The sequence below is a fragment of the Colias philodice genome, chromosome 13 (assembly GCF_061535455.1).
Source record: "Colias philodice isolate Cphi_HAF_F1 chromosome 13, ilColPhil1 Martin Lab GWU primary, whole genome shotgun sequence".
Classification (NCBI taxonomy): Eukaryota; Metazoa; Arthropoda; class Insecta; order Lepidoptera; family Pieridae; genus Colias; species Colias philodice.
Genome location: NC_143098.1, coordinates 8,009,147 through 8,022,262, shown reverse-complemented (window position 1 = coordinate 8,022,262; position 13,116 = coordinate 8,009,147). Strand labels below are relative to the sequence as shown.

Here is a 13,116-nt window from a genome sequence, read left to right as displayed (position 1 = left end):
ATGATGTATGTTGATGCACCAAATGCTCTAATTATGTAAAAAATAATATAGGTATATATAATATATAGTGTTCCATACTTACGTCCTATAAATTCACGTTATTTATTTACACTTTTATTATTATTACCTATAGAACATAAATAATTGATATTTAAATCTAAAACCTAAATACGTTATCTAGATTGTGCTAATACTTTAATTAGTGTAGTTGTAAAAAAAGGAATTTAGATAGACAATTATACCAATGTTTTCACTTTAAATCTTATTATTACGTTTATCGTATAAAGAGTTTAAACACGGTTCTGTTAATCTGTTAATAATTATGTTTACCTATCTGTTTAATATTATATTATTGTAATTGACTGTACAAATGTAATAGGAACCTAATTCTTCTAAGAAGTCTTGAGTCTGACTTAGACGGTAGACCAAGTCAAAATGTTATTAACTAGGTATATAAAATAAAATGTCATTGATCTGAGCTTATTTATAAAAAATCTACCTACTCGGTTCACCGTAATAAAAAAATTGAATATATTGTAGTTAATATTTTATAAACAATATCCTACTACAATTATACATACATACACATAGTTAATATACAAAATAATAGATACCCATACAAATAATACCTACCCCAAACCCATGCTCTGGGAACTATATATAACAATTTCTCAGTGTATAATGTATAATTACCTAGTTATTTCACTAATTATTGGAAATGTCCAATTTACAAAATATTAATTGTAACAAGTATTCGTTTGTTGCCTAAGTCAAGTCCAAAATTGTAAACAAAATACGTTATAATATGTAGGTAGTAAAGGAAAGATGCACTATACATTCCCATTGTTAAATTAAGTAGTTTCATCAATAATACATAATACGACAGTATTAATTTAAATACTTAAGTATTACTCTGGTAATTGTCCTTGGTATACGATACCAACTTCTCAATTAGTAGGTATTTAGTTAAGTTAAAGTGATAATAATATATGGAAATTTATATGATACAATGACTTTCATTTTCCTTCCATGTACGGTGTACCTTTATATAGTTTATAATCAATCTGTTTTATAACTATAAGCTCAATATAATTTTTAGTCTATTATTATGACAATAAACAAGTTGCTCGTCGGCGCTCCACCCTGTACCTAGTTCATTCTATCATGGCGCGTTAGAGTACGGTCTGTATATTCTATGATCATGGACTATACCTTATGCTCTTAGTTTATTGGTCCATGATTCTGTGTATCCTATTGCAAGCGGAGTCTATTAACCAAAAACTATTTAAATCCGTTCACCAGTTCCAAAGTAATTTAAAGTGGAGTAACTACAAAATTTTATATTATAATTTATAATATAATAAATAGCCCGTTCAAATACAAATAAATCAAAAATCGCCTAAAATCAACTTTAACTTAATTGATAACTAAAAGTGAATTTAATTTCATATATAAATAGAATAAATTTTCTGCACTTAGCGCCATCTTGTATCGAGTAGCGTTCAACTATAGTCTCAGTAAGAAATCTCACATATAATTTTTCTCTATTCTACTATGATTACAAACTGTGTTACTGTAATGTTGATTTTTCTGACTGATTTCATCTTCTTTTTATGGTTTTAATGCCGAGTAAAAAAAATAACGATTTCATAAAATATATTCTTGCACAGTAATAAAATACTTTTCAAAATTTAAACGTCGTGCGTTTGAAAAGGATAGGTCTGCATAATGTTATATTATGTTCATATAATATTTGTATAAACCTTTCAGTCAAAACCACACCCCCGACACTCCATACAAAATGATCGTTTTGACAGTCACACTGTAGAGACTGCAAATGTGTGTGTTAACGCTTTATGGTTGGCACATTTGTGACTAGCGTAAAAAAAAATTCGCGTTTTTCTGATGAAATACATCCGTAAACAGCACAATATCTAACCATTTTCTACGAAAAACGATAATCACAAATCCAAAATAATAAAATTACTTTAAGTCAATTTGATTAATGTTGTCAATCTTCGTTGCGTATCGTCCTTGCAGAAAAATATGGCCCATTTTATGTCTGATCGCGCGGGGGTGAGGTAAGTTTAATTTTGGCGGGAGGCGGAGAGTGTCCGTTCTGTAGCGTTTAGCTACTATTATGTATTCTGTGGTCAAAACAATAAAACAAAGTTTTGATAAGCATAACTAGTCTCAAAAATTAATACCCGGATTCAAAATCCCATCGTTTATAATTAAAAACATGTTCCTGGCCATGGCGGATTGTGCCATTTATATTTATATCATGCATATAGTGTGAAGGAAAATGAACTTTTTTATAACAGGTAAGTAGCAAGTACTTAATTTAAGAAAAATGTAAATTGGAGAATTTTACATTCCATTTATAAACTAACTAGATTTCCGCCCGCGGCTTCGCCCGCGTAGGAAAATCCGCAATTTTTCTTCGCAAAGGAAAACCCGCATAGTTCCCGTCAAGATTATTCAAAATAACACTACATCGGAATACGGAACAAAATATGTATGTAAATAAAACAAGGATGCACACGAATTAATAATTTATTTACTTTTTGCATTGTAATTGCATTGCACAATTATGACTATGTAATAATTATATAATAATATGATTACACCTATAATTTACAACAAGGAAAAAGTACACTAATAATAGCCCGTATATCAATTTTACTTTTTGTCTGCATAGTATCTCTCTGCACGATAAAAGGGAAAATTAAACAAAGTATGGTTTCAATTCTTTCCTTTTAAAATAAATTTATTATCATAAATTTACCCTTAGTTGTATCATTAATCAGCAATATCAAATGAAATTGGTGGAATAAAATTTTAACAAAGTTACACATAAGCCAAGTTGTTTTGTTTCAAAATTTCTTATTTAATTTTATTTAAATGATCTGACTATTAAATATCATAAATATCCGCCACGAACTTTAGTAACTTTTTTTTAAATAAGTTCAAAATATACTAAATACTCATTAACAACACTCTACTTCTAATAAACAAGCATTAAGCGCGTCACACACGGTGAAGATACTATAATATTTTATCTTAAGATACTGTAATATTTTATATTATAGTATCTTAAGGTATCCGGTATCAGCGTTCTGACCATCATTTTTCTTTTTGTCAAACCGCCATATATTTTTGTAGAACCGCCATCCTGTTACAACTGACCCGAAATTTTGTAGGCCAGTATCTTAAGATAAAATATTATAGTATCTTCACCGTGTGTGACGCGCTTTATATACAGCAAAAATCTTAGCCAATATTTTAAGTTTTTTCATTTATTTTCTTCCATGATAAGAATACGACAGGTATACCTAAAGATACATCATCATCGTGTATCAACACCAATTTGCTAATAATTTTTATACAAGAAAATCCATATTTTTCGCCAAATAATAAATTCAGACGCAACGCAGAATGGAATCCTAACGTTCTTCAAAAAAGAACTGATCAATTTTTAAACCGAATCAGAACATTATATTAGATAACGACATTTATCTTAAATATAAGGGGTTAAAATCTTAGATTACATACCATAGGCCATAAATAATATTACAATAAGATTAATAAAACTTTGCATAATTAAACATTTTTTTAATTCATAAATGATTCTATTTTTTTTTCTTATATTTACTTAGAATAACTATTATACATCCATCTCTCTGACCTTCATAGAGACTAGTCCATCATTATAATATACACCATATAATATGTAATATAGTAAATATTCAATAATATTTTAGTGAAATGTCTTCACTAAGAGTTACACTGTCCTATTAACAATAAATAAGAAATAGAATAAGAACATACAGGTAACAAAATATTATCATACCTAGGTTAAGCATTGAGTCAAAAAGTTAAGCCTTCGAACTTTAACACATTAAGTATATTTATACACTTCAAAAATCAATTTCAATATCTTCAATTACCACATTAGTATGTATATCCAAGTTCCAACTTATAAGAAACATCGATTCAAAATATCTTAAACACACAAGAATGTCCATAAATACATTACTATCCTTAAAAATGTCTACACTTATAACTATCACTTCCGAGTCCTTTAAACCGCACTACAAAATCCATTTATTCCAAGACCCAGCGTTACCACTTCTGTTTCTTAAAGCGCCAGGCCTTCCTCGAGTTTCACTTGAACCGACACTGCTATAACAACACATCCTTCATGGCTTCCACCGGAGTCACGAACTTGGTGGAGCCGATGATCACATTGTTGTCTATCCCGCTGGTGATGATGCTGCGGTGAAGCTGCTTGCATTCATCAGCCGTTACACCACCGATGATGAATATTATCACCGTTTGATTGTCCATTGGATGCTTCGCTGCTTTCGGTTTCTTGCTCGTTAATATGCTGTAAAGAACATTATTTATGAGACTTTCGAAGTAATTGCCAGATTTGCGTAATAAAAATAAATTGACGTTTTTCACAGGTATAAAAACAAACCTTTAACATTTTTTTTAAGTATTAAACCAGTGCAGTAATTATATGAAACACAATATTATGACTTTTTCTGATGAAATTTTTACATAATATTAAAAAAATATATATTTTTACAATACAATATTCACAGTTTAAATTAATTCTGTTTTAAATTAAAGATTAGTTCTGAATTGAATAATATAGTTACCTGGTAATTCATAAAAAATATATTTTCGAAACTTCAACAACACAAGATAATAATACTTACTTGAGGCCACTTCGCAGCAGATCCTTAATCCCCTCATTCCTATGCCGCAGGTCAGGCATGTCTGGTCGTTCAGTATTTACAAGATCGTCGACCAGTTGCTGCAGAACCCCGCGGTACTCGTGGCCGATTCCGCTCTCACATGGCTTTAATACGGAGTTGTACCTGAAAATTTAATGTACATTTTTATTTTTTAGTGTAGAAATTTCGTTAGGTACTCAGTTTTCGAATCATTTGTCTCCTCTTGAAGCTGGAGCGACAGATAAGTATGAATAAATAAATTTTTATCGTTGGATTTTCAATACTCATGTAAATCTTCAGATTGTTTTTTCAAACTTTAAACACATTAATTGTAATTTCGAGATACTATGGTAGTATCGAGTAACAATAGCGAAATAGTTTTTTGTTGAATGCTTATGTTTATTAATAATTTAAATAAATTTGTCTTTTACCTTTGCAAATTCTTCCTCATCTGTGAAATATCTTTCAAAGAGTGCATGATATTTTTCGATACTTGCTCGCAGTTCTCCGGTGTTACAATATGTCCAATATCTGTATTAGCAAACAGTGTTTTATGGTCTTCGAATATGGCAACACTGAGGGTCTCTTGTAGATGATCTTCGTGCTGTTTGTTGAACATCACTTCGGTACCAGTTAGTGAGTATACATGGACTAGTAGAGCCAAGAGGTTTTCCAGTGGCAAGTTTCGATCTTTACGCGTTTTTATCAGGTGACTCAGCTGTAAATAAATTATATGGTAAAAAAGGTGATGTCCAAAAAATGACCCAGAATCGACAGGAATGAAATGAGTACCAATGGATTCATAATTCAATATAATATAGTAGCTAAAGCGGTAACTCTGAAATCATTATAGTATAGGAGCTAGGAGCAAAATAAAATAAGTAACGATTTCAGAGTTGCCCCCTTGGTAACATTTTATTATATATACTTCAATGCCAATCCATTGGTACACATTTCATTCCTGTCGATTCTGGGTTTTTGGTTCATACATTTTTGGACATGTCCTTTGAAGAAGAAACAAAACAAAGTTTGCTTCCTCTTTTTTCTTATACATCCCTACAATTTCACCCTCAAATGCTTTTCTTATTTGAGTGCAAAAATGGTACAAACTATTTGATATTTAGTTTCCACATTCAATATTATATTAAATTAAAATTCTTAAAAAATTTGCCATAGTACAAACTAGTTCAAATACCACAAAGAAAAAAAAATGTATTATAATCCCACGGTTGTTTATATTACAGTAAGATTTTAAGCCACATTTCTTCTAAATAAAGTTCTTACCTGATGCAATACACTGGTTGAGTCCCTGCTAGCGGCAAGGTTTTCTATGACCTGCCTTTCCAAACTCATCAGTAAATCAAATTGAACTCTTTTCGGTGATTTCAGCATTTGTACCAGACCAAGAGCTTGTTGCAATATACCCAGGTGATTGGTTATTATTTCATAGTTTCCTATAAAAGCGAGAAATTTATCAAATTCAGAACAAAGTGAAAAAAAATTTTTTTTTTTTAATATTATTATATCTGCGATCAGTCGCTAGACTATAAGCGGATATGTTGAAGGCGCGCAAAGTGAAAAAATAAAAATAAATCTTAACAGTAATTTATTCTCAAATTTAGATACAACATGCAACATAATAAGTTGAGTTTTTTTTTTAGAATAATTTTATATTTTATTTAAAGCTTTCTTCCTTACAGGTACATAATTATAAATATAATATTATAAATATGTCATACAGAACCCACCTTTAGATGCAGTAATAATTTTCTCAACACTTTGCGGTGTGACTTTCAACAACGTCTTTGGTCCTGGCGACTTCTGCACATCAATCTTAGACAGTTTATTGTAGAGATCAAACATAACTTCCTTTTGAGATTTATTGATCATGTAGTCATACGTTTGCAAGCAGGATTCATCATTTGCATGGAACAAGCACCCTGGACTTAACTGTATATCTTCTGGGTGAGAAAGGCTGAAAAAATGGTATGTAATTTTATTTTGTAATCTGCAAGTTTGTGAATATTTACCATTATTGTGCTATAAATTATTTAATGCCACACACCTTCAATTTGATTATAATTAATCTATTCGGATAAAGGAATAAAAACAAAATAATTATTACTAAATAATAATTTGTGTAATTGATAATAATTTGTGTTATAGATTTTTATTACTGTTACTGAACTGAATGTTGCAATAAAACAACCATTATTTCATAAAGAATAATATTAATAACTAAATAAATAAAAAAAAAGAAAATAAATAAATTTAATTTAAATACTATCTATAACAAACAACTATTTAATTTCTTTAAAAAACACTTATACATACACATTGGCTTCACAGAGTGTTGACATGTCGACAGCTATTTCATTAGACTGGCCGGGGAACTTAGGAAGCACTCCCATCATCTTGTCCAGGGCAGACTCCACTGAGTGACTTGTCACTCCACATAAGTCTAGCGTGCGATCCACTATCACCAATGATATGGGCGTAGAACAGTTCTAGAAAATGTATTTTATTTATTAAATGTGATTAAGTGAGACATGGTGTTTTAGTGTTATTTGTATTATAAATGTTTATTTTTAAAACATGACAGTTTATATAAATAGCAATTCAAAGCTTAATCAAAACCTGTTTGTTCTACACAATATTATTTGCATGAATTTAACTGTTTATTCCTTTATTAATACATTATTAAAAATCATAGAAAATCCAATTAAAATTTGTTCAACCGCCTTTGAAATTATATTATTCTACTCTACACATACCTTTTTTCTGGCAACACAAACAGGTGAGTTTTCCAAAACTCCAGCTAGCAAAGAACTATATTGTCCTATATAGAAGATATCCTCTTTATAATTCAACGAATCAAACATGCTATTCAATCCACCCGCTAGTCTTCTTAACATGGCTCTCTCTTCATTTTGTAAAGAATACAGATCTATTGATGATGACTCTGGCAATAGTTTTCCTCCATATTTAGGACACATGCTGTGATATGGTGGTGTCAGAAATATGACATTTGTAGGTGAAATTGAAAATATTGGAATGTACACTGCTTCTACTGCACTGGGCTGAAAAAGAGATCATAAATTGATTATTATTAAAACAGAGTAACAGAGTAAGGTTGTGTGTTTTTTCATAGAAAGATATTTAATATGAAAAAATTATTGATTGAAACATATAGTAGGGGAGCCCAAGAGGGGATTTTGGGATTTACTCGAGCGCGTCAGATTACTATAAGGGACGGTACCTTAGCTATTCAACCATAACTGCTCATATTGACTAGAGGTACTAACCTCTAGTCAATATGAGCAGTTATGGTTGGTGGGTGCGCTCAGGGGCCCCGCTGGAAAATTTGAATAATCCATAATTTCCTAAGGTTGGGCTCGAATTGTCAGATTAGCGAAATGGGGACTTCTTATATTGTAATTAACCCCCCCATATATTAATCTGACGCGCTCGAATAATATTACTTAAATTTTTTACCCTTTCTTCATAGCGATTAAATCGCCACTTAAATCGTCAGATTAACGTATACTTTTTTTCAGTGACGTCCTGGAGCATGCAAAATATCAATATCTAACGCGCTTGAGTATTTCCAAGCCAATTTTTTTCTTTTTTAAATTAAAAAAAATCAAAAAACCCTTCCCCACCGCTAAAAGTGAAAACATTATAGGACCTTTTTTTCTCGCTATGGTCTAATCTACCAATTCTAATAGGTTCCCGTGACGCTCGAGTAAATCCACATTTAGCATCCTGGGCTCCCCTACTAATAGAATATGATTTAAAAAATTGATGTTAAAATTCATTACCTGTTTACCTATCCAGTCTAAAAGCATTTCTTCCAATTGCTTAGTCGCCTCAGTAGGAGCCCTGCCCGAGGCTATAGCATCAGTTACATCTTTACCCTCATTCAACTCCAAGTAGACCACATCGAGACTCGCACATGATATCAATATGCAATGGGTAAAGTCACTGTTGCGAATGATCTCCTTAATGGTTTGTAGCTGCGTGCTAGTTGCTTGTGTTATAAAAACAGCTTTTCTATGTTCTTTCTTGCAGAACTTAAAAAGAAACATATATATTTTTATTACATGGCCAGTTGCTGATAATGTACCTGATAGCCTATTTAACGTTTATTTATATTCATTATTAACAGTAATGCTACAGAAAACAAATTTAGAAGCTGTGGAACCGGCCATAAATGTTGCTGCGTATTACTTTAATTATTAGATACTTACTTCAAACGGTGATAATGTTTTGACTCCTACTGCTCCTCCATTCAAAAGGTCAAACAGCCCTCCATACCAATGAAGACATTCAGCGCTATAATCATCAAGGAATACAACAGCACCAATAATGCGATTGTAAACTTCTGTCCACCAAGCCTTCCCAAAGTCTTTCACGGACGTCATTTTGTCGAATTTTATATTACATTTTTATACGACAGGGTATTTAAATTACACCATTTCTTGAGATTCTTATTTATTTATGTTACTCTCATAAATTCATAATTTGGGAAAAATTGAATGTTTTTTTGATGAATGAAAAATTGATAAAAATAATTGACAAGGATAAAAGTACGTCACAATACGTGTCAATTTGACATTGACGTTTGCAATTTGTGGAGTTGTTGGTTGGGGCATGCCTGTGGGGCATGCCATGTGAGAAAAGTTTTAAACAATTCTGCATTGTAACTGTGATTGTAATTTGTAGCTTCCACAGGTAGCTTCTTTTAATTTTAAATAATATAAAAAACATTTATTTGGTTTTTTTTTCTTATAGGAAAGAAGCAATATAAAATATTATGAAGTTGTATATTTCTTGTAGCGAGTGTGAAAATGCCCTTCACCGATTTTCTCAAAGGCCAATACAAGCAGGTAATCAAAAGTTGTTCACCAATGGGAATATCCTGTGTTATATTTTTTTCGGTTTTTGTAGGATCCTGTTACCTGTACGATTGCCACACCCCTTTTTATTATCATTTTTTAGGACTTAATTAGGTAAGTAGAGGATCTGTAGGAATGCTTAGCAATTAAACATCAAAAATCATCTGCATGACTTTCTTTTTCATGAAACATTTCTTATTATTTAAAAGAATAGCAATACATACGAAAGATGTGAAAAACATTAAAACAAAAGTTCAGTTTTATGTAGTTGTAATTTAATGCTAAACAACATGTGCTAATTTTGCCATATTTCAAATAAAATCAATTAGCTCTGTCATTAGATGTTCAAACAAAATGTTTATGTTCAACTTAAACAACAATTTGGATCTAATACAGTTGGGCTAAGTAAATTAAAGCTGATGTTTAGTGCTCATCTTCATAACCGCTTGGCAGGGCGTTGACATGGGGGTTGTGGAAGAGCGTTTTCTGGCCATCACCCCATGGGAATCTCTGAAAAAAATTAAAATAAAATTACATTGGTTATTTTTGGACTTTTATATAACACACTACCATCGGTGGATATGGTGGTAATGTTAAAATATGACAATTCAAAGTGCCTCTAGAATAAGTCTAATTGAATAAATAAATGTTTGAGTTTGAGTTTGATCTGTGTCTAACCATGATTTGGATAATTAAAATTGTGTTTCCTACAACAAACAGAGTTGATATTTTGTATGTGTTATAGATTATAAAAATAAACAGTTACAATATTCAGTAACAATAATAACTTCATATTTTATACTAGCTGCGCTCGGTGTGGCTCCGCTCCTGGTGGTCTTAGCATGATGATATATATCTTTCTCGATGAATGGTTATCTAACACTGAAAGAATTTTTCAAATTGGACCAGTAGTTCTTGAGATTAGCGCATTCAAACAAACAAACTCTTCAGATTTATAATATTAGTATAGATGTAATTATTGCACATGAAAAGGAATAATACACCTATTAAAAATTAATTCAAATTTCTTGCTGTACTAAGATATAAGAATTAAATAACTGAATATGATATAATGCAAACGGAATTATGAAATACTAGCGGTCCGCCCCGGCTTCGCCCGTGGTACATGTTTACGTTTTCTCTACATAAGAACCATCCTCGTACTTCAAGGAATATAATAAAAAATGAATTATCGAAATCGGTTCAGCCGTTCTCGAGTTATGCGCTTACCAACACATTTTGCGATTCATTTTTATATATAAGATTAAAAATAAAAGACATAAGTATGAACAATAGCACTATAAAGTAAAATAATGATCAATACTGTATAACATAATTAGTATAAGTGTGTGTATAATTTGGATCTGCACTATGCAAATTAATAATTATCATATCACATTACAAATGCCTGCATTTTTTTCCCAACTAGCGGTCCGCCCCGGCTTCGCCCGTGGTACATGTTTACGTTTTCTCTACATAAGAACCATCCTCGTACTTTAAGGAATATAATAAAAAAAGAATTATCAAAATCGGTTCAGCCGTTCTCGAGTTATGCGCTTACCAACACATTTTGCGATTCATTTTTATATATAAGATATACCATGCTTACCTTTGTACGGATGCGCAAATATTCGTGTGCGACGAAGGGAGGGCGTTCGTGAGGTTCCTCCTTGTGGGCGAGGTAAGCATTTAACATTCCCAAACCAACAGCGGGGAAGCCTACGAAGAAGGACAGACCCCTCCAGAACTTCCAGCCACCTTTTAACAAAAATGTCCTTATAGATAACAAATCGAACGTAGGTTATATCGTTACATAATTATTGAAGTGGTAAATAATAGCTTACCTCCATGTCCACCAGCCGTCGCCGCGTGTGAAGCAAGTCGTGCATTATTTCTAACATATGAAACAGCAGCCCTTTGTAAATAAGTGGCCATTTCGTGAATTTAATATATCACTTCTGGGACCGAATCACAAATACGAAACAAAATTTTGATTCGACTCACCCGGCACCCCTGTCAGTTCGAAAATGTCAAATGTCAATTGTGAATTGACAAGGAAAACTACCACAGATAAAATCAACAACAATTTTTCATCATCGACAACAATTTTTTTTTACAAATTTTATGCATTTTATGTTGAATGGATATGATAATCAATCTAAATCTTAATATATAATATAAATCTCGTGTCACAATGTTTGTCCTCAATGGATTCCTAAACCACTTAACCGATTATAATAAAATTCGCACGCATGAACTTCCCAAAATATATTTTCCTGATTCTGGTGGCATTGGAATAAAATAATACTGGCAATATTATTTAAGGCGCTACGGCCGACAGAGCTCTGTAAGACTTCTTCAATGGCACCCATTCTAGATCAAAACTTTCGTATTGTTATTATAATTAAGTTGACTTGCAACGCTGCACGCTAAGCTAATGAAAAATACATAGAAAAAATCATTTTGCGTCACCATAATTTGGAGGTTTTGAAATGTACAATTCAGCAATCAACAAGATTTAATATTCTCATACTCATGCATTTGTATTTTAAGAAAGTTTTATAAATCCGTCCCTTCAATATTTAATATAGGTATTATAGGTAAAATTATTTATTAATAGCAACATTCACAATAATAAATTATCTATAATATAGCATAAACAATATTATCTATGTTTTTGGTTTTCGGCGGAAATTCTTTGAAATTTCAAATTAATGAGCTTACCTCACGCACACCACAAGTACACAGTACTATTAGGTACCTAATATATTCTGTGCCACAAGAAAGATTTTACAATCTAATTATGTAATGTTAGTAAAATTAATGTTTTAAAAAAATCTATATACATATATACAAAAACATTAGTGAGGCTGGGCTATCGATATCTATTTTTTTTCAAAGATATCTATCCATAAATAATACAAGATATGTTTTAGTAAAATACCTTACTTTTATGTAAGTACCTACCAATATAATATGTATTATAATGAATCTAAAGTTATATTATGTAGGACTGATAATTGAAATTGGGTTTAGAAATTAATTGAAAAACAAATTATAACGGAGTCGTGCTTGCATTGAAATTGATTGAATAAACTACATACATATTTCAGAAAATAAAATATTATATAACTAATTAACTAGTATTCAATTTTGAAGTTGAGAGTCAATGCTAGTCAAAGCTATCCAGTCTGACTGCATTTAAACAATAATTGTAGGTATAGATATTATTTAAAATTCTAAAAAGGCTGAATGACCACCCGGGTTGATCAGTCATCAGTCTAGGCGAGTAGCTAGTAATAAAATAAAAAATAAGATTGCTTGTTTTAAGTATTTTATGTGTATCCATTTAACAAACTTAGATTTCAGAATCTTCGTACATTTGTGCCTTCTATATAATTCGTATACATAATCACTATCATCGCTACATAAAAACTGATAAAAACAAAGTCGCTTTTTCTGTCCCTATTTGT

General features: G+C 31.2%; 2 protein-coding genes across 3 annotated transcripts; both read right to left on the bottom strand.

Moving 5' to 3' along the window:
* Window positions 1-2,540: 2,540 nt before the first annotated feature.
* LOC149483522 (sec1 family domain-containing protein 2-like) lies at window positions 2,541-9,348 on the bottom strand. 2 transcript variants are annotated; one of them, XM_089702611.1, is made up of 9 exons: window positions 8,996-9,348; window positions 8,567-8,818; window positions 7,520-7,825; window positions 7,080-7,252; window positions 6,494-6,753; window positions 6,030-6,199; window positions 5,177-5,463; window positions 4,728-4,889; window positions 2,541-4,390 (listed from the first exon to the last, which is right to left on the bottom strand). In XM_089702611.1, the coding sequence occupies exons 1-9, from the start codon at window positions 9,167-9,169 to the stop codon at window positions 4,186-4,188; spliced, it is 1,989 nt and encodes a 662-aa protein (XP_089558737.1). In that variant the 5' UTR covers window positions 9,170-9,348; the 3' UTR covers window positions 2,541-4,185. The 2 variants fall into 2 exon arrangements, with proteins under 2 accessions (XP_089558737.1, XP_089558738.1); XM_089702612.1 differs by having other exon boundaries at window positions 6,494-6,720; window positions 8,996-9,347.
* Window positions 9,349-9,896: 548 nt separating this feature from the next.
* Window positions 9,897-11,675, bottom strand: LOC149483521 (cytochrome c oxidase subunit 6A1, mitochondrial-like). Its single transcript, XM_089702585.1, has 3 exons — window positions 11,488-11,675; window positions 11,253-11,401; window positions 9,897-10,153 (listed from the first exon to the last, which is right to left on the bottom strand). Exons 1-3 carry the CDS (start codon window positions 11,576-11,578, stop codon window positions 10,067-10,069), a joined length of 327 nt encoding a protein of 108 aa, XP_089558711.1. The 5' UTR covers window positions 11,579-11,675; the 3' UTR covers window positions 9,897-10,066.
* Between the last annotated feature and the right edge of the window lie 1,441 nt (window positions 11,676-13,116).